The sequence below is a fragment of the Emydura macquarii genome, unplaced genomic scaffold, assembly GCF_026122565.2.
Source record: "Emydura macquarii macquarii isolate MOO-44397 ecotype Brisbane River unplaced genomic scaffold, CSIRO-AGI_Emac_v2 contig_2676, whole genome shotgun sequence".
NCBI lineage: Eukaryota > Metazoa > Chordata > Testudines > Chelidae > Emydura > Emydura macquarii.
This window is the reverse complement of record NW_027132813.1, coordinates 43,619,756-43,641,065: the sequence shown is the minus strand read 5'-3', so window position 1 is coordinate 43,641,065 and position 21,310 is coordinate 43,619,756. Positions and strand designations below refer to the sequence as shown.

The following is a 21,310-nucleotide window of genomic DNA, read 5'->3' as shown; positions in this document are numbered from 1 at the left end:
AATAATTGTGTTTTGAAAAAATGGAATCAATTCAACTGTAATTGAAAGCTTGAGACAAAAAACACTATTTCCCTCATAAGAGATTTATAACTAGAATTGGAGAAAAACTGCACATTCACTCTGGCTGTGCATTTTCAGATGAACTAGGTTTTCAGTTTATGAAAATGTGACATTAGAGCTACAGTGCATATATGTGAACTTTTTTGTAAAATAAATTATTCATTTAGTGACAATACTGCTCTGTTTCTGTATATTACGTACAAAACTACATTAAAATGTTGCAAAGTCAAGTACTCAAAAGTTGAAAATGCCAAAATTAAGGTTGCCTATGCATATGCATTGTGATCATCTAATTATATAATCCCATTTTTTCCATGGAACCCCCATTTCATTTTAAAAAAAACAAAACAAAACAAAAAAAAACAAGGGCAAAACATATTTTTCCCTAATCTCATTCTCAGAAAGGGCCAAACCATTTTGGCTTAAATTTAAAAAAAAAAAAAAAAAAAAAAAAAGCCTGAGGCAGACACCCAACATAGAAAATTTCAATTCAAATGAATTAAACTTGGCGAAGTTACAAAAAATTGAGAACAGGGTCTTCTAATGGGAAATGTTGGACAGCCATGATTTTAAGATGGTGCTACCAGCCCCACCGATAATACAGGATAGAATTGTAGACAATCTGCTGTATGGACTAAGGGAAATTAAGCATTAGAACTTTACACTGTTTTTGCATGTAGTGTCTGATTCTACTCCTTCTGAGAGTCAATGAGAGTGTTGCCACTAAACTGAATGGGAATAGGACAGAGAACAATGTCACATATAAAAATTAAGTGGTGTCAGCCTATCATCCCACACATATATCCTGCAATGGAAGGAAGAGTTTGGAGTTACAGTCTAGGTTATTTATAAGGTCCAGTACAAATCAGTTGAGTTGCGAGAGGAGCAAGGAAGTCAGCAGGAGGAATAGGAAAGAAAAGCAACTTTCTGGAATCAAAATAAGCTTTTATTTGTAGTTTCAAATAGGAAATAGTTCTTACCTTTACAGAAAATATAACACCCCCTTTAGGTATGAAAGAGTTAAACAGAGCCAGGAGATCTTTTGCCTTCAGCCTATCCCAGTCCATGTTGCAAACTGCCAATCTACTTGTCACCTACATTGAAGAAGGCGGCAAAAATATATTAATTGTAATAATGTTTTGGGTACTGATTGCTGAGAGGAAACATCTGATTTTCCAGTTACTGTTCTTTGATGAAGTCACAGAGTGTGTTGAACTTTAGGGAAAATTATAAGAATGACATCTTCAACATCATTTTATATCACTGATGCTACCATGGTTCTTAAGCAGTGAATACAGATCAAACAGAAATGTTCAGTAAATTGGCGTTACTATTTTTCAAAAACAAGAGTCCTGAGGCACCTTAAAGATTAACAAATTTCTGTGGGCATAAGCTTTCGTGGGCTGCAACCCACTTCGTCAGATGCTGTATACAGACTAACACGGCTAGCCCTCTGGAACTATTTTTCAAACATACAATGTACTGTATGATGGCCTTTATCTTTCACTTTCCTAGAGTTCATCTATTTCAGACAACAGAACTACAGACAGTTTCGACTGCTTCTTACCCACAGCTCTAATGCTTTTAATTTTTCTAATTTAAAATTTGAGTTTTCACTTTCCCAGAGAACTTCTGCAGACCTAAAAGGAAATAGAGCTCTTCCTGAAAAGAGTTGACAGCAACAGGTACCCCTGAAGTAATGTTGGAAAAAAGTTTAACTGGTAGCACAGAAGGAACAAAATTGTTTTCAGCACCATCACTGAAAGCATGGCGACTTCCAGTCTGATCAGCAGCAAAGGCACCAGGGATGTCTATCTGCATTTGATGACAGACAACATTACAAAACAAACTTGAAAGGCTGCCTTTGGACAACTACGTCTAATTGTTTCATAAGAGAAGGGTAACTATGAACTAATAAACAATCAGCTACAAAAGCTGTGTCACTCTCTGCTCATTTGATCTATCAGTTATGGTCATTTTATAATAATTTTTCCACTCCCAGAATTATCTTCTGTTTTGTCTATTCCGTATACTATGCTATCACCAAAATGTTACCTCATCTGCACGAGGAGCATTCGTATCCAGCTCTCTCCAGGCATGTTCGATCTCTGGCTCCTTTGGAAATATTTCAGACAAATCATCTTCCTCTTCATCCTCAGAACTGGTTTCAATATTTCCTTTCCCCCTAGCCAAATCAGGCCCACTGTCATTTTCGTCTTCTTCTGAATCGTCACTATCTTCCTCTCCTGTTTCTCCGTCATCTTCCGACTCCTCTTCCTCTCCTGTTTCTCCGTCATCTTCCGACTCCTCTTCCTCTCCTGTTTCTCCGTCATCTTTCGATTCTGCATAATCAAAATATTGTCCATTTTTAGAAATTTTCATCTAACTGGCTTTTGTTGATGTTACTTATGCAGCAGCAGTGTTATTCACTAAAAGGGCAAATATCAGATTTAGTATTATTTATATATGTATATGCAGTACCATAAGTGTGTATATTGCTTTATAGAGAAAACGATAACTTGGTTCCTGTCACAAGAAGTTACAGCTAAATTTTTATTAAGATATAGTTGTTTCTTTTTCAAAAAAATATGTTAATATAGAGAGAGATATTAGATATATAAAAATTTAAGACCCCTGAACAGATTACATCAAGCAAAGGGGGAGGAAAAGAATACCCCCAAAAGACTGGATCACTGCAAGAGTTAACTGGATTTCAACACTACAATTGATTAAATTTGAACAATGAATTAACAGGAAAATTGTGACCCAAGAACCCCTTTATGCCAACTGACAAGGAGCTGCAGAAGGGTTACAGAAATCTCCTGATTCCGGTATGTACATTCTCGTTCACCAAAGAATATCACATAATGTCTTGAATTAAAGTGAGTGATCAACTTCATTGTGAAACATACATACAGGTCCTATGTAAGGAGCTCTGTATCTGCACCAGAAATTTATATTCTTAAACATGTAAATTAAAAGTAGGTCACCTAAGAGGTGACATGCCTTAGACCAGTCCCTCCAGACAGGAAAAAGGAAACATTTATCTTTTGGTTGAGGTGTAAATTAAGCACTGAAAGCTAACACAATGCATGATACTCACATAGGAGGAAATGTGAAATCAACAAGAAAGGAGCACACAAGAAAAAAAACATGGGGTGTTACCTGGTGTATGAGTCAAAGCTATGAATTTAGGGGTTTTTCTAGAAGGCAAAGGTGACCCCTGACACCTTTTACTATGGAAGTAAAAAGACAGCAGTTTTGCTTCATGAAAATGGGGTCTGAGCCAGCCTTGGTTGAAAATGCTCAAGAGAACTTTGGGTGAGACAAAACTCAGACAGGAGGTTAACCTATTAAATGTAGTCTCTAATAAAAGAATCATGACAACTTACATGTGACCATTTATTTCCATTTATTTCCATTTATTCTTACTCACTTTTACTAGAATCTTTTATGATATAGTGAAAGCAAGAATAAGTTTAAGTGTTGTAGAGTTAAGCAAGATAGTGGCTCTGGACTGAGCCTTAGAAGCTGGCGTGTTCTGTTTCTTTGGGAACAGAGGTCTAGTAATTCTGTAGGCCTTCAGAGCTGGACATTGAAGGGAACATCCCGAGGACTCAGAGTTTGGTATGTGCTATCACTACCTGTACAGAAAGAGGGCAGCCTGCAGAGGCCTGGAAGGCAGAGCTTGTGTTGCCAGAGGCTGGTGGATTCTGGGAGCTGATCTACAGCAGACATAGACAAGGGCAGGTGGTAGAGAGGGGCTCAAAATCCTGGGTACCTCTGATAAAGTTATGATAAAACAGGATTCTGAGATACTATACTACACTAGCTGAGATGTAGTTGTACCTTTCCTCAGCTGAACAGAATCAGAATTTCTGAACTGTGTCTCCAATGCCCAGTATTTCTAAAGGAGATTCTCCCTTAGCACAAGTGGTGGGTGGGCATCTGTGCTTTTCAAGCAGAAGAGCCAGAATTCTATCCTACTACTACTATGAAGCATCCTGGCTACAGGATGCAGCATAGTGACAATCATAAAATCTTAGAGCTATTACAATATATTGCTGCTTCATTAAGACAATAATTCAAAGTTTAAATACATGAAAATCAACAGTCCTGTCTACTCACCCTTTCTAGTAACACTATGAACATTATTTCATTATAGTATTTTTTTTGTCAAAAATTTTAAAAGCACATCACATCCTCTATCTCAAACTTTTGAATGAATACGTGTTTAACCACTTTCTTATTTTGTACCAATACATAATTTGTTCCAAAATAATTTTTCCTTGCTCAAATCTCATCAGGATAGCTTTAATCCTAAACAAGAGAACACACACATTCAAAACACAGACATTACACCAAAACTGCACCATCAATTTCAAGTTTTGAAATAAGATTGCAGCAATTAAAATAATTCTGACAATTCCAAGTATATTCTAGAAACATGCATTTTCTGTCCTATATTTTTTAAAAGTATACTTTGCCCCCTATCTTAGTGCAATGAATTAATAATCTGTACCAGTTCTCTTTTGAAATAGCATTCTTCCCAAAGTAAGGGCCTAATACTGTGAACACTTAGGAACACTGATTAAAGTTGCCCACACACTAAAGCAATTTTTGTTTGCAGGATCAGGCCTTAAGTTTCTTCCTAATTCCTTTAGTAAATGTACTGACAGATGCTTTTACCATTATATTCTTTCAAACTGTCCTAACAAATGTGAAACAGCTTTACCACTGGTCTTATTTAAAAATTAGTCACTCCCAATAAGATGAAACTGCACATACAGAACTGTCATTTAAAAGCAGAAAAGGCTAGATCAGTTGTTTAAATGACTGATCTTGCAAGTTGGTCCATCCAATAAGAGTTATTACCTCAGCACCTTGTCTGATTTTACAAAAGACTAATACGTACTTTTTTTTTTTAAAACAAAACAAAACACTTTCCTTAAATTTAACAAACCTGATTCAGTTTTCTTTTCTTCTAAAGAATACTTGGTTTTGGGAACCTTGACTGATTTAGTACTACTTGCTTTTGAAGTCTCTTGTTCACTTAGAGATGAATCTGAGCTCACCACAGTTTGTTTGTTATTCCCTTTCCATCCAAGTCCTTTATCATCCTGTGTAGGATCAATTTCTATATTAATTTTCTTACAGTCCTTTCTCAACTTTGAGCTACGTAAACTGTTAATCCTAGTGACACTTTTCTGTCCATTCTGGGAGTCCTCAGATTTTGATGCAGATGCACATTTGTGGCCCATTTTCTGATTAACTAGTTTGTTTTCCCCTTCAATAGGTTTGTCAGGCAGTTTTCCAGAGTCTACTCCTCCTTTAGAATTTGACTTTTTTTTCTTCATTTTCTTTCCAGCAAATACTTGGGTGTCAACTTCTGAAAGATCAGAGTCTGAATCCGAAAGGTCATAAAAACGTTTGAGATCCTCTGTAGAGCTGTGGTTCAAAGGGCGGCCTCTTTTATCAATAGTATATTTCAACTTAAACTTTTTGTCATGAAACATAGCCCGAAATCTTTTGTCAATCTTGATTTTGCGGTCTTTTTCTGGCATTTCCCAAAATCTAGGGTCCTTTGTAACACGGCTAAACCGCTGATCGCTAGTCAATTCCTTCTTGGATGCCATTTTTTTGACAATTTTGGATCAGAACTTGATAAACCTAAAATGTTAAAATACATACAGATCAGTAAGCCATATGTTTTTTAATACAGTGCTTAATATAAATGTTAACAAAATAAAAACCTACTTTAATGGTTATTACTAAAATAAGTTATACAAGTGTTGTGTTAAAACTAATGGAGCATGTTTACTGACCTATATATTTTTTTGAATGGCAGGAAGAAAAGAAGCAAGGCTGCAGGAGAGGAGAAACTTCCTATTTAAAAAGAAAGTTAAAAGTAGTTTCAGGTTTTATGTCTGTTCAAGTCACCATACTAGATTTTATGCTTTGTAATAATATTTCCCTGTTTTCTTATTGTTTAGGTTTAAATTTATTATTTTTAGAGGTGTGGAGAATGCTATAGTCTTTTTTTTTACATATGCTAAGTAAATTGCTTATTTTCTTTTTAAAATGTGCTGATAACGTGTGTGTACAGTAAGAATGTTGAAGTAAATAAGTGCTATTCTGCTTAATTGACTTTGCCAAGATATGTCCTGTAATTAGAATGGGAGCACTCCTTGAAGTAACTATTCTGCAGTACAGTAAATATCTAGTTTTAAAATTAAGAATTTATACTGTTCTCTTTCACCAGCTTCCCTCTATATAATTTGCTCCCCTTACAGCTCACTCTGATTGCAAGGAGAATGACCACAATGATTAATCAAATATGATAAGTGAGGCACTGGTATTAAAATGTTTCCCTAACAAATGAATGAAGACTTGAGAAAAGAACTGCACCAGCTATAGTAGCCACTCTTTCTCCTAGACTCACCAGCGGCTGCAAAGTACGCTGGGACTCCCACACACAGGGTAGGAAAGTGACTTTTAGGAAAGCTAGAACCACAAACAAGCTCAGCTCTAATTGAACAGCTGCATGCTCCTGCTATTGTGCAGCGTTTCTGCAGGTGTGTTGGTCCCAGGACATTAGCGAGACCAGGCGGGTGAGGGCATATCTTTTAGTGGGCCAACTTCTGCTGGTGCGAGACAAGCTGTGGAGCTTCGCACAGCTCTTGTCCCGGTCTCTGCGTAGAGCCAAAGCTCGACTCTCGCCTCTCGCCAACAGAAGTTGGTCCAATGGGAGATATGAGCTGACCTCACCCGCCTCCTCCCCGCGCTCACTAGGGCAGCCCGGGTCCCCGCTCCTTGCTCTCGTCAGTCAGACCCTGACTCCCCGGCACGTCTGAAAACCGGGCTGGGAAACCCGCCGAGGGCAGCGGGACTTCAGCAAGCGCAGCATCAGGGCGCGGCGAGCGCGTCGCTTCGATCCTCGCGGGCGAGTTTAACCAAAGCGCTGGTCTGAGCCCGGCCGGAGCTTTGCCCGCTCCCAGCCGGCCAACAGGGCCGCGCCGCGGCCGGGCCGGGCCCGCAGCGGCTGGAAACGCCGCTCCCTCAGGGTCCGGAAGCACGTGAAGACGGTCACACGCCGGCAGACCCGGCCGCGGGTTCGTGCCGTGCCGTGCCCCAGGCGGGCCTTCCCCGAACGGATCCTGCCCCAGCTTCTCCGCGGCCGGGCTCGGGGAGGGCCCAATGGGCGCACACTCGGGGAGGGGCCGGGCGTATCCCCTCGCCGGCTCCGTCCGCGGCGCCGACCAAAAGCGCGGCTGGCTTCACCGCACTCACCTGCCAACGCCTCTCGCGGACACCGTTACCCACAACCCCGCGCGCCCGGGCAGAACTAAACGGGCCGGTCCCGGCACAACGGCGCCTCGTCAGCCAGGACCAACTGCCGCAACCGACCCCGCGCTTCTGGGGAGCGGGACGACCGAGCCTGAGCGCGACACGCGCAGCCGCTGCCGCTCGCTCACGCGCTGAGCAGACTGTAGAGCAGATCGACGGTGACGCGCGCGACGCGTACTGGGTGGTGGCGGCGGCGGAAGTTCTGGCTCCTGGGCAGGCAGGCTCGCAGCGGAACCGGAAGGGCGACAGGAGTTCGGCGCACGCGCAGTGGATGTTTCCTGCTCGGAGCGAGCTAGATTCCGGTCAGAGACGCTGAGCGGTGCCGGGGCCGAGTAACGGTCGGTGCCGGGGCTGTCTTGTCATGGGGGCCGTCGCCCTTCTCAGGGGGCCCGGCTCGCTTCTCCTGCGGGCCAGCTGCGGCTGCTGGTGCCGTCGTTTCTGGGCGGCGTCCGGGGAAGCCGCCCCCGCCTCGCCCGGTCCCGGGGCCCGGAACCCCTTTGACCGACAGATGAAGCGGAAGCAGAAGAACTGGGCGGCGCTGCAGCCCGAGCCCGCCAAGTACGATTACCTGAGGGAGGAGGTGAGGCCACGCTCCCCGCAGGGACCTTCCCGCGAGGGGGTCCGGCTCCCGCTGCTCACGGCGGGGCCCGGCCCCTCCCCGGGCACTGAGGAGATGGGACCCCTGCCGCTCCCCGATTCCGGCGGACAAAGGAGCGGGGAGAGCCGGGGAGCGGCTCCCCGGCCATGGAGGGGGAGTGGTTCACCCCCACCCCCAGCAGAGAGAGGAAAGGTGGGACCGTGTCTCCTGTTCCTCCTTCGGAGACCCGCTGCCATCCCCGCGCCCCTCCAAGGGCAGAGTAGAGGTGACGCCTCTGCCGTGGGAGCCTGCGGCTGCTGGTGAGGGATGGGTGGTCTCTGTGTTCAAGCTATGCCGGTAAAAGTTCGGTCAGTCACCAGCCGAGCCGCTTCCGCAGACCGCAGCGCGTACAGTGCAGCGCCTAGGCCCGCGGCTGGGGCTCCTGGGTGCCACAGCCGGACAAATAGCAAATCCCATGTAGCTCCACGACCTCATTCAGCTGCCTGAAATAACTTAGTGTCAAGGCTGTCTCATTCGCTTTGCTGTGGGCATGGCCTGGCACTGCTGGTAACACCTGTGTCATACAAGTGTTATTTAACAAGACACTTTCTGCACCCACGTGCTTGTCTCCCATTTCGAGAGGGTGGGGAAGGCGGTTAGAGTATAAGGTGGGTGCTAAATCTCGGTTTGTAAAGTGGGTAGTGGCCAGTTAATTTAGGCACATTGAGAATGCACAACTATTTGCCTGAGTATGTCACTGTAACACTGGATTGGGGGGGGCATAACACAAACAGCTCCTGGCTGTACTCCATCTGATTGTCCCCTTACTAGCCACTGCCAGAAACCTTCCTTGTCTGCTGTGGGAGGAGAGGTGCATCTTCCTTAGAGTGTGGGGTTCCTTCTCTTCGGCATATAAAGTATCCACAATGGTTACAGCGGAAGTGGTAGAGACCCAGATAAGTATAGCACCCAGTTCATAAAAGACACAGGTCAGGAAAGTGACCCCAAAACTCATTCTCTTTCACCTTCTGTTCCCCTTCCTCAGCTCCTCTTTTTACAAGTTGCTGCCAATATTCTTGTTCCTGTGGGAGTGCCATAAGTGTGCACTCCTTTCCTCAAAGTGCTATGAAATTGAGTACCTCCTTCTTGGATCAGGCAGCAGCATGAGACCAAGAGCGAGGAGCCACATTTTAGAGACAAGGTAATAGGAAGAAATGTGGCTGTGAAAACTGCATTGGGCATTTAACTGCAAGGTGGACTTCTGGTAGCTTTGATACTTGGGCAGCACAGTCTGAATGTTCTACAAGACAAGTTGCTCTTGAAGGGACTATTGCGTTGCGGGATTACAGGTGTACTGTTTAAATTGGTATAGGTGTCTGCACTGCCACTGTGCTGATAGAACTACACAAACAGAGGGCTTTGCTCCTGAAAAGGAGTGCATCTATGCCAGAAGAAGTGGAGGGTTTTGCTGATAGGTGACAAAATTAAGTAAGGCTGTGCTTGAAAAAACGTGTGAGCTTATTGGGACAACTTTCTAGTGTAGACCCACTAACACCCCCCTCTTTGCTCCTACCCTGTATTGCTGGCAAAAGAAGAACCTCCTACCCCCTGGGAGAACAGGGGTAGGAAGTTGATGGTTAATTCTTATTTATAATGCCTAAATCTTAACCTCTTGAAATTCTCTAGGTTGGTAGCAGAGTAGCAGATCGGGTGTTTGACATAGCCAGGTAAGTTAATGATCTTGACAGAGAGATATCCAGTGTCTTTTGACTCTGGAATCCACCCAGTTAGACGCATGAGTTAAAGTAGATTCTGGTACTATATCTGTCTGAGTCCCCCTGCCAGTTTTTGAAGTTCTATAACCACATTTTCTTTTTTCCCTACTCCTATGTTGTGTAAGACCTATATTTGGGGAAAGTAAATAGGTTGAATATTGAGGAGAAACAGTGAAACTGCCTATAGATAGAATACAGTACTATCAAATATACAAAGTAAATAAACAAAATAAAGAAATGTGTTCCCTCTCATCTTTGTTACAGTAATTGTAGCTGGTGTTTATGTTAAAACACTTTCAAACAAAAGGTAGATTTATGGTGTCCCTTTAATAAAAATTCAGTTCTCAGGAGTTTAGATATTTACAGAATATCAAAGCTGACAAACTTACTAGAATCCTATTGGCCATAGGTTTATTGGGAAGCTGAGCAAGGTCCAGAGGTAGTGTCCTACTTATAGGCCTAGTCTCTCCATGCTATTTGTGTGCTCCCCTCAGATCCCCACACATAAAGTGGCAGTGGGAAGATTGGTGGGATCTCTATCGCAGTGCTGTCTCTGAATGCTATATAGGGGAACTCAGTCTTTTGTTTCAGTCTATGGCTGTTAGATGTCTGAATGTGAAGTCCCCGTCCTACCCACTCCCTTTCATCCCTGATGAGTTGGCAGGAGAAAAAGAGGAGCTTGCTGCAACGTTTGGGGGAGTGGGGCAGGTTTCTGTCAATCCACCCTTCCCCAGAGCCTATAGGCTGGCAAGGCTGCTGTGAGGACATTGTCTTTGATATAATCCCCTTCCCAGCCTCCGTTTTTTAGGTCTTCCTCTATGAATATTTTCAGTGTCTGCTGCTGTTGCTGCTCAGAACTTTCAAGTAGCAGCCATATGAAATATTCATGGTTTTGATCATTTTAACGTGGCCCACAGGATTGTAAATAGAAACAGTGAAATTGCAGAAATAGCACTTTGCTGCTGTATCACGGGGCTGTGAGCAGCAGCAGAGGCACTGGAACTATGTCTGCCAGTTCAGGAAGTCAGCACTACATGGATTTACACTGATTCACAAATTTTAATTCTGCAGAAGTTTATGGTTTATACTCTCACAATTGGTAGGGGAAGCTTGCCACTGTTAAATGAGAAAGTGGATTTTTAAAATAGAGAGATGTCCTTACTATCCTTCTCAAATATTGACTTATTTTGGAAGCCAGAGTTTTCTTCTATAGAAGCTTGAATTAAAGTTAAAGACTTAATGTGCCTTTTCTGGTCTGTGTAAAGAGAACATACAATGAAGCTGCATATTTTTATTTTCTAGAATTATTGTGGCCAGAAAACATGTGGGAAGTCATAAGTGGGGAAAATAGCTCTCAAGTTACACACAACATGTAAAGGAAATATGGGTAATATACACTAAAGGAAAATTACTTGAGCTGTATATACAAAGACATTAATTGAAATTATGTTTAGTCAGAAGAGATATTTGGAACTTCATAAATTTATGAAATACACTAGTTTAACTTGCATGCTAAGAAGAATTTGAAATTCTTTTTCTTAGAACGTTCCCTCTTGCTTTGGATGTTGGTTGTGGAAGCGGCTACGTAGCTCAGTATCTGAACAAGGTACTGTATGTATATTTGTAAGTGTATCTAAAAATAGTACAAATTCATTCTTGTAATGTTGTGCTGTCCACAGATGAAGCTTAGAAATTCTTCCGAATCTCATGGGTAACTTATTAATTCTTAATTCTAAAGTCACAGTTTAGAGGTGTGATTTCCTTTTCCCTGCTGTACCGAAAAGTATTGTCATGAAAGATGTAAGCTGATTACCTTTGTAGACTAGACAATAGCAGTGCAAGCTTAACCACAGACTGTACTGCAGTCATTGTTCAACTGTGTCCTGGAAGGGACATGACTGCAGGTGAGTAGATAGTTCAGTCTTTGTCACCTCACTTAAAACTGCTAACAAAGATACCAATTGCAATAGAGATTCTGTGAGGTGAACCATCTTCCCATTACGAACAGAACTGAGACCACTGATTCCTGTCACACAGACCACTGAATCATCAGTGGATGGTAACTTACAGTTTATTGCATTTTGGGTCAGACTTGAACTGGTGTTCTTAAGATGAAAGGTTCAGTATCGTATCTCCTGTCACCCACTCCCCCATATCTAGACTTTTTACTGAAAAGTAACCGATAAGATCATAATTAAATTTTAGCACATAAGATAAAAAATCATAAGGATCTATTCCTTATTGGTAGTCACTTGTTCCAGCCTTTTATGAAATACTTTAAAATACTATCTTACACAGTTGTTTGCAGTGGTGTTGTTGTGTTGGTCCCAGGATATGAGAGACAAGGTAGGTGAGATAGTATTTTTATTGAACCAACTTCTGTTGGTGGAAGTTGCATGTTTTTGAGCTACACAGAACCCAGACTTGAAGAAGAGCTCTGTGTAGCTTAAAAGCTTGTACTTTCCACCAACAAAAGTTGGTTCAATAAAAGATACTACATCACCTCCTTCGTCTCTCTAAAATACTAACTCTTCAGAGGCAACATTGTGCTTTTCAGTAGATAAGTTCAATTAGTGATAGTATACCAAATATCATGCATCCAGTGTGCAGCGGCATAAAGAGAAGTTTTAAGGCTAATTAGTCTGATTCTGAAGTAGCAGACTAAACTAACCTTTATTTGATGGAATAGTCAGAGTGATTAAAGCAAAAAATTTCTAAAACCATATACAGTATCAAAGCTGCCCATAGTGTAAATTGAAAGGCTGTAATGACTTTAAAACTATTATTCCTGGATTTTCTTTGTTGACAGTAGCATGACACCCAACTCTAACTTTTTCTCAAGTACTTTACTATAATTTTCTTAATGAGTTTTGTCACCATAATTCATCTCCTGGTTATCTGAAGGCTAGATTCATGTAATGCACTCACTGGGTTATACCTTAAGGCTCTTCAGAAACAAAAGCTAATGCAGAATCCACCCCCCTTACTAAATGGGAGTGTCTTGCCTTGAACGTGTGCCAATCAGAGCTCCATGATGGGAGTTTCTGTGGGTTTTTAGGGAAATTTGAAGGTGTTGATATTAATCTATAAAACCTTCCTTTTGGAGACTTTTTCTCCATGCCATACTGCCATGTATGAGCTCTTCAGATGTACTCAAGCTGGATATATCTCAAAATAAGAGGCAATTAAATAAGAGGGTTTCTGGCAAGGTCTCCTCTGTGAGCGCTTTTTAAAATTGTATTATGCCCTCCGCTCCAGTCTGAAATAGCACAAATCTGTTGACCTTTATACATGGCTTGCTGCATGGCTTAATTAGGAGGGCTGTTGAAGAAGCAAATATTGGAGGGGAGAATGTAGTGGAGTTTTTTATTTTTGACATTGTCTGTCTGTTTTTACTTACAAATATTTTAAATACAGTAAGAAAGTCACAAAGTGTTCAGAGAGGTTGGTTTATAAATGTAAATACTTAATAGTTGGTTTATAAATATAAATATTTGACAGACTTTCTTATTTCAGGAAACTGTTGAAAGACTTTTTCAAGTAGATATGGCAGAGAATGCTCTGGTGAGTAGCAGTCTGACTTCTGCCTACCATGCTTTAATCCCATTATACTGAGAAGCAAAGAAATACAGCCTCAAATGCAGTTTGAAATTCTGTGTATTTATTCTAACCTGACTTAGAAAAATACTACGGAAACAGAAATCCCCACAGTCAATGTTGTAGCTGATGAAGAATTCCTTCCCTTCAAAGAAGACACATTTGATCTTGTTGTTAGCAGTTTAAGGTTTGTATTAATCATTTCACTAAAGTTCAATGTTTATAAAATCAGATAAAGGGATAGCGATGTTCTCAGGCTAGAAAATAAAAGGTCCAATTGGGCAATTGCTACTTGAGCAGTAGTGCTTATTGCTATCAGTCAGTAAGACTAAGCATTATGTCTTGCAGTTTTCATGAGATTATACCACAATTGATTCTTTTTTCTTGTGGCCAAGTATAGATGCCAATATTTCCTGCACTTTTTGAATAGTATTACTACAGTTAAACATTTTCTAGTCTTAAAGATCTTTTGAGAGTACTATACATGAATTTAGTCATTTTTGAATGCTATCAAATTTGTTGTACAGATATTTGACAACTTGTATAATTACATTAAAAACTTGTGGGGAAATTGATAGCTATTTGCTTTGACTTCTGAAATGTGTTTTGCTGTGACAGTTACTTGCCTTATTCAAATTTTATTCACCACTTAACCCATAATAAAATGTACATTTATATTTTAGTTTGCATTGGGTGAATGACCTTCCTAGAGCTTTTAGAGAGGTAAGAAAAACTTGCTGATACCAGTAATTTTGGTTTGCAGTTACTTTTCATATGTACTTCCTGCCTCTTTTTTTTATTTCTAAGGTATGTGTGGACAGCTTGTGTTGAAATATTTTTGGTCATATCCCTAGAAGTCTGATTAAACATGATTTTAATACTATCCACCTATTTTGTTGTTGTGCCTGTCTTTAAGAGGACTCAAATTCTGCTTCTAGGAGATGTTAGCTAGAAGAGAAATGACACCATTCTTCACACACTTTGTATTGATAAGAGTTTTAAATATCTAAGATGATAAAATTAACAGTTGTGAATTGATGTGTCCATTTTGATTGTGGTACCTTGTTAAAATTGTCATTTTGTTTAACCCTTGGAACATGTGTCTTCCCAAGTGAAAACCAATCAAACATATAACAACTTGTATATACATTCCTGTCTCAAAGCAGTTGATAGAACATGTTATATTGAACTTTCTTGGATTGCAACAATTTTCCATGCAGAAGTATTTCTTACATCAGAATCCCTTTCAAATTGCAGCCAGATATAAAGGAATTTTCTTCAATTAAGAACTACTCGTTCTTTGACTAACTTCCTACTATGTAACTTTTGGACCAGTGGCTTTAAGTAATGGATTTGCAGCTAACTTTTTAAACTTATCCCACATATACTTGATATTAGTTACTGACTGTCTAGTGACTAGCTGATCAAATGTCTTAACATTAGCTCAGAATAAGACCACTTGGCTGATAACCTGATTTATTGCAGATTACTTTGTAAATCAGATTTCTTATGCGTTTTATATAAAATATTTGTTTTATCAGAACTGGATGATTCAAGGAATAGATATCAGTCAAGAGTCTTTTTATCTTTATGGCATTAGTTGGAATTCATGTGAAGCAAGTGGTGACTGAAAGTGGTTACCATCTGATGTCTGATTATCTGTTTATGTAACCTGATACACACTATTTGTCCGTGAATAGTGGACAGTTCTCTATGCTAAGTAAAACACTTATGAAACTTGTTAGCACTCTCCCCAGAGGGGTACAAAAATTCATCCAGTGTTAAAATGTTCTTTCACTCTTGGGATTTCTTTGAATCAGAGGTGATGCCCACTGGTTATACTACTACATGATCTAAGCATGGATTGTTACCACAAATTCCTCCACTTGTCACTCATTCACAAGAACAAAAATAACTTACGGAAACTAAGGGAAGTCCACTTCTCTAGCCTACTTAAAATTCAAACTATTTACAGTACACCTCTGGAAAAGTAAGGCAAAAATACATAAGCCATCCTCCTGTATTTTCTCCTCTCAAACAAATAGCTGCAAATGTTCTTGTGTCTGTTAAGAATTTTTCATGCGGATAATAGGCTTGCCTATGCGTAGACATGTTTTGGTTTTAATCTGATTGGTTAGAACTTGGCATCCCTGGGAATTGCTCATAGGCACAAATGCAAAGTAATTACCTTGATTCAGTATGGCAGATTTTACAGCCTATTATGCTACTGAAAACTTTGGCAGTGCCTCCTCATGTTAATGGAACTTTTCTCAGAAGGTCAGGCACACTCTTACGGTCCATTCTGTGTGTATAGTTACTATGTTTTAGCGTAAAAAATCAGGTACATTTGCTTTAAAATGGCCAGTTAAATGTACAATTGCCTTGCCTTTTCAAAATCCATGGGAGTTGGACTGAGCCCTGAATCATCATCTGATATTCTTAAATTTCACTCAGTTGCATTCTGCTGTTGCAGCAATTTAAAAACAGATTGTGTTGAATGAATTAATATTTGATATAATGTGTGATAGAGATTTGACTAAGGTATCTTATAGATACGGGTTATTGCTGAGTTCAGACAGCAAATTGAATTGATTACAACAAACACCTTCATTTATTTTATCTAGTCTTACCAAGTATTTTAGTATTTCCTGTATAAAATGAATTAAAAGTGGAACCTCCAACAGAAATACAACATCCAACTTTAAGCTTCTTATTTCTTTTACCCTAATTGTTCAAGTGTGGGAGGGTGAAGGGAGTTGATACTCAGTTGTTTCCATGATCCTAGTGCTTCATCCTTTCTGGACAGGCAGAAAGAAAACTTTTAAGAACTTTTTACCAAATAGTAACATTTACAGACCTTTAATATTAAGCAGATTTTTCTGTATTATAGATTCATCAAGTCCTTAAACCAGATGGAGCATTTATTGGTGCCATGTTTGGAGGAGAAACTCTGTATGAACTTCGCTGCTCTTTGCAATTAGCAGAACTGGAAAGGGAAGGAGGATTCTCTCCACATATATCTCCCTTCACTGATGTCACAGACTTAGGACATCTGCTGGGAAGAGCTGGCTTTAACACACTGACTGTGGTAATTATCGATATGAGGAGTGGAACACTAGAAAATTAACATTGGTGCCAATGAATAATACTAAACTCCTTTGGTTCTGAGATGAGGGATGTTGGTTTGTTGATATTAGCCTTTAATTAGAGGTAATAGTGCAGTTAACCTGGACATGGCATAGTATACATAGTATATTCCATAGTATAGACAGCATAATTCTTTAGCAAAGAACCTTTAGCAGATTCTCTTAATGGAAAGTAATACAGAAAAGTACTGCAGATCTATGTTCATAATTCCAAAGCTTTAGGAAATTTCTGTGGAGAAGATGCTATCTGCCTATATAGGTCTGGCTCTGTCTTGAGCAGGAGTAATCAGCTCTTAATTTTACTAACAGGGAAGTCTAGCTTCACAAAATCAGAGATGAATGTCATCATTAAGGTGATAGTGATTTTCCCAATATTTCTAGCTCCAAAGATCAGGTAGGTGCTGAGACTAGCAGTAATACACATCAAGCGGTGGTATTAGGTTAAAAACTTGATACTACAATGATAAGTGCAAATTAAAAACTTTAAGTAGGTGAATGACATAAACCATGTGAACTTGTAATACTCACCTTGAAATTAACTGTCCAAAGTGTCTTAATGCTTTTATGAAAATAAATATATATAAACAAATGAATTAGATGAGTGCATTTGCTAGGTATACTAGACATGGCCTCATTGATAGTCACAAAACTACAGTTGTCCCCAGGTTCCTAAAGCTGCTTCATAAGTGTTGCTAAACTGTGTGTACTACATGCCTTGAGGTTTACAATGAACTAATTTTTTTCTCTGACATTTAACTGAGGTAAATATTTTCAATTTATATGTTTGTTGAGGTGTATAAATACAGATTATACATGATACATAATACAGATATACATAAATACAGACATGTCTACTTGCTGTGCCGGCAGGCATTGATGCATTGGCATCGATTGAGCGGGTCTTTGTAGACCTGCTCAGTCGATGGGAGAGTGCTTTTCTGATGACTGAATTAGTTCATCTTCCCGAAAGGCAGAAGGTAGCATTGACAGGAGATGCTCTTCCATTGACGTAGCGTCATGAAGATGCTGTGCTGTGTAGACGTAAGTACATTGATGTGAAATAGCTAATTACATTGTGTAACCAGCATATCTCATGTCGACCCAGCACGATAGTGTAGACCAGCCTTACGCCTGATTTTTCAGAGATGTGAGAACCCACAGTTCTGGTTTAAGTCAGTTGGCTTAAATGTGTTGTAATTAAGAACTGTGTGTTCTGTATGATATGTATCTTGAATGAACTTATATCAAACCTTATTATAAACTCATGCAAAAAACCTATAATTTTAATGTATTAATGCACTGAAGAACACTAAACCTGTTAGATACTTTGCTGTTCATGTCAGGACTATTCTACAGTGATATTAGGAATATGGGGCACAAAAAATAGTATTAAAAATGCTTAAACTTTTGGTACAGTATACACTGGAATATTCTATGCACATACTTTCATAGATGTTTAAAACCCCATACATGGAAGTGGATTTGCACAAGGTGGTCTTTTAGTTGAGCCGTGTAAAGCAACTCATGTAGTTTATGGAGACTGACATCTCCATTTGGTGGACTGTGTATGCTTCTTGCAAAAGAGGTTTGGAGTGTCAGAGTAGTTCTGGACACTCTGTAGCTTGGGTAGTAGAGTGTTTATACTGTTTTTTTTAAATCTAGAAGTCCGGCAGGGCTTGGCATGGCTTGGTTTGGTTAACTTATGGTCCACAGAGCACATTTTTGAGAACTTCAGACCTATTGGTAAAAATTTAAGACACTAATGTTCAATTGCTATTTTTCTCTTGTTTTTGGTTATAATAGTACTTTAATCTGAATTTGGTGATTACTCGAGTCACTAAATATATTTCTGTAGGAATGTAGACATGGCTATTCATGTTTTTCTTTGTGTGATTACATTGCATTTACTGGAGACGTAGTTAAACAAGTTGTATATTGTTGCAAATTGCTCTGGAAAAAAAATTTAAAGTCTCTTGTTTGGCTTTAGTTAACTATACACTTAAATTTAACATTTTTTAGGATACTGATGAAATTCAAGTCAACTATCCAGGGATGTTTGAAATCATGGAAGATTTGCAAGGCAGGTACATTTTTCACAAATATATAGGTTACTGTTCAAAATCTTGATTGGCTAAATACAACAAAGTGGGGTAGGTAGGGTTCGGAGGGTAGAGATATTGCCTGTTTCTTAACTTCAGTTAAACCTTTCACAGAAAAGTTCTCCTGTGAAGAGATTCAGAATTGTGAAGTACTTGGTTAGGAAGAATTATTCATTGTAGCCTTGGAATGCCTGAATTTACATAATAATTAAATCCGTATCTAGTTAAACTGCTACCAACCAATCGTTTCTTCCCTATGTGACCACATATCCATTCCTTGCATAGACTTCCCTCTGTCCTCTCCTCTCCCAGGCTCCCTAGTTCCTCCTTTAAGTTTCCCCTGAGGAAGAAATACCTTTCCTCTAAACTCTGGAGGGGCCAGGGATGATCTCTTCCCCCTTTCCCCTGAGATTTGTGTTCTGGGAAACAGAAGTCAGAATCTTGATCTCTTCCTAGCCTACAGTGAAGAATTTGCTATCTTCTTAATGTCCCCTTGCTGGTCACTGGCTGCAGAACTAGCTCCATCTCTGTTGTTCTACAGCTCTGGAGGTGAAAGGTTCTGTGCACATCTGCAAGAGGGTAAAGGCTCTGGGCAGATTTCAAATGTCCTTTCATGATAGGCTGCCTACATATCAGAATGTTCAGGTAGCTTCTTAGAAGCTGAAGAGAAAGAGCCTTAAATCGGGAGCCTGAGGAAACTGCAAGACTTAACAGGCGTGAGCCCTTTGTTATTACATAGTTGCTCAGCCCACAATTAATTAATCATGGACAGTTCTATAGGTGTATGTTTTTGGAGTAATGATGGGCTTGTTTGCTGTTGATAAACTGGGATAACTTTCTTTGAAAGACCTGTTCCAGAATCCTCAACTGCTGCAGAAATAGCACATGTATAGTGATAAATGAGAATTGTGCAGGGTTATTATATCTGCAATTTTGTTTATCCTCAGTATTAACAGAAAGTCATTTCTCGTGGGCCTTAGTTTCTGATGTGACAATTATTCAGAAATACCAGTGTTGCCTAACTATAGTCACTTTATACTTCTGTTTAGTGTTCTCTTAAAAAATCCCATAAATAATAATTGAGGGGTAGGCTTCCGCATCAGTACTCAAATTCTGAAAATAAGTAGACTAACTTGCAGAATAACATAGCAGAATAAGTCTTCTGGAAGATAATATAGTGAAATGACTAACATAAACCATAAATTGAAATGCAAAAGCCCGGCCTAGCTTGTATCTTTGCAATATAAAGTAGATGTTCCCTTGACTCAAATCTCTGTATTGCTGTACTTTCCTACAGTGAGATTTGGAGGATTCTGCCTCTGTATTGGCTTAATATAAACCTGTGATTTACACATGAAATTTCACTCATGGTGTATGCTGTATCTTCTTTTTTTTAAAGCTGAAACATATTTTTAGGTATGGGAGAGAGTAATTGTTCTTGGAATAGGAAACCTATGCTACACAGAGAAACAATGTTGGCAGCTGCAGCAATATATCAAGGTAAAAGTACACATTTAATAGCTTTCTCATTAGCCTTCATGGGTCCTATGAACATTTCTTTTATCCATGTTACTTTTTTCTTTGACCTTTCTTTATCTAAGAGACAACATGGTTCTTTACTATTAAAAAGATACTACAAAAATTAATGGTACTCAAGCGTTTAAAAATAATTACAAGAGATTTGAACTACATTCACGCTTTGTATGGTTTGGGATCTTGTCTTCTGTACTTTATACAATCAAAATGTTAAGGGTCTTCCTTTCCTCACAGTAAAAATAGCTTTAAAAATGTATAGTTGCTTTCAGCAAAAACTATTGTCAGATTGAACATTTCATACTTAATTCTCTAATGTATATAAACCCATTTCTCTTTTTAATAGAAATGTATGGAAATAATGATGGTTCCGTACCTGCTACATTTCAGATTTATTACATGATAGGCTGGAAATTCCAAGATTCACAGGTAAGATGGAGCTTATTAACTGCTGTATGCTTCGATGTCAATAGCTCCCATATTTCATAAGAGAGCACCTTTTTATTTTAGGCGACTAAGTGATATTTTTTAAAGGCTTGTGTGATCTGTTTTGAGTATGAAGATGAGCCCTTTTCTTTTTTTTTGTTTTTTGTTTTTTTTCAGGCAAGACCTGCCCAGAGGGGTTCTGCAACAGTGTCATTTGGAGATCTAGCAAAAATAAATGCATTTATTTCAGAAGAGAAAAAGTAGTTCATCCAATGGCTTACCAAACTTCGCATTGCAGATATTCTACAGTTGTCAGGTTTCTCCTGTTACCTCACTTTGAAGAGTTAATAAAGTAGTTACAGCACTCAGTTTATATCTTGTTCAATGTAACATAAGAGAACAACATAGTATCCATTAAAATTTCTACAGAAACATTTTATCAGTACATTAATAGAAGGGTGAAACTTATTTTTTTTATCTGACAGTTTTCAGATGTAATGTCTGTCTTCACCATTTCAGTGCTAAGGATTGCTCCAAAGGAGGTAACTTTTTGTATTTGTGTACTCTGGGAGTGTGATACAATGATATTAAAGAGAGTATCTGCCAGGGGTGGTGACAGGAACTTTCAATTAGTAAGGAGAAAACATCTGCAAATACACGGATCGATTTTAATATATAAGCAGTCTGGAGAACTGGGTTGTTTTTTTTCTTTGTGGGTCTCAAAACACTTGGCCATCAGTTCTTGAAATT

The 21,310-nt window shown here is 39.5% G+C and overlaps 2 protein-coding genes across 3 annotated transcripts in view; one reads left to right on the top strand and one right to left on the bottom strand.

Moving 5' to 3' along the window:
- Nucleotides 1-7,480, bottom strand: part of ESF1 (ESF1 nucleolar pre-rRNA processing protein homolog) — a 67,143-nt gene extending 59,663 nt beyond the window's left edge. The window contains exons 1-5 of one of the 2 annotated variants that reach the window (XM_067565288.1): nt 6,824-6,974; nt 5,886-5,946; nt 5,024-5,730; nt 2,116-2,402; nt 1,041-1,154 (exon numbers count right to left, since the gene is read on the bottom strand). In XM_067565288.1, the coding sequence (XP_067421389.1) occupies nt 1,041-1,154; nt 2,116-2,402; nt 5,024-5,696 (1,074 nt within the window). In that variant the 5' untranslated portion in view covers nt 5,697-5,730; nt 5,886-5,946; nt 6,824-6,974. Of the gene's footprint in view, nt 1-1,040; nt 1,155-2,115; nt 2,403-5,023; nt 5,731-5,885; nt 5,947-6,823; nt 6,975-7,350 lie in introns of those variants that run through there. The other variant, XM_067565289.1, reaches the window with a different exon arrangement.
- A 103-nt stretch (nt 7,481-7,583) lies between these two features.
- On the top strand, nt 7,584-20,929 carry NDUFAF5 (NADH:ubiquinone oxidoreductase complex assembly factor 5). Its single transcript, XM_067565294.1, has 11 exons — nt 7,584-7,987; nt 9,671-9,711; nt 11,302-11,365; nt 13,276-13,323; nt 13,440-13,543; nt 14,040-14,079; nt 16,247-16,444; nt 18,522-18,582; nt 20,018-20,101; nt 20,481-20,563; nt 20,738-20,929. Exons 1-11 carry the CDS (start codon nt 7,769-7,771, stop codon nt 20,822-20,824), a joined length of 1,029 nt encoding a protein of 342 aa, XP_067421395.1. The 5' UTR covers nt 7,584-7,768; the 3' UTR covers nt 20,825-20,929.
- Nucleotides 20,930-21,310: the final 381 nt, after the last annotated feature.

Coding starts and splice junctions, on each gene's coding strand:
- NDUFAF5 (XM_067565294.1), top strand. CDS start 7,769: ATGGGGGCCGTCGCCCTTCTCAGGGGGCCCGGCTCGCTTCTCCTGCGG. Junction 9,712..11,301: donor CGGGTGTTTGACATAGCCAG/GTAAGTTAATGA, acceptor TCTTTTTCTTAG/AACGTTCCCTCTTGCTTTGG. Junction 11,366..13,275: donor TAGCTCAGTATCTGAACAAG/GTACTGTATGTA, acceptor TTCTTATTTCAG/GAAACTGTTGAAAGACTTTT.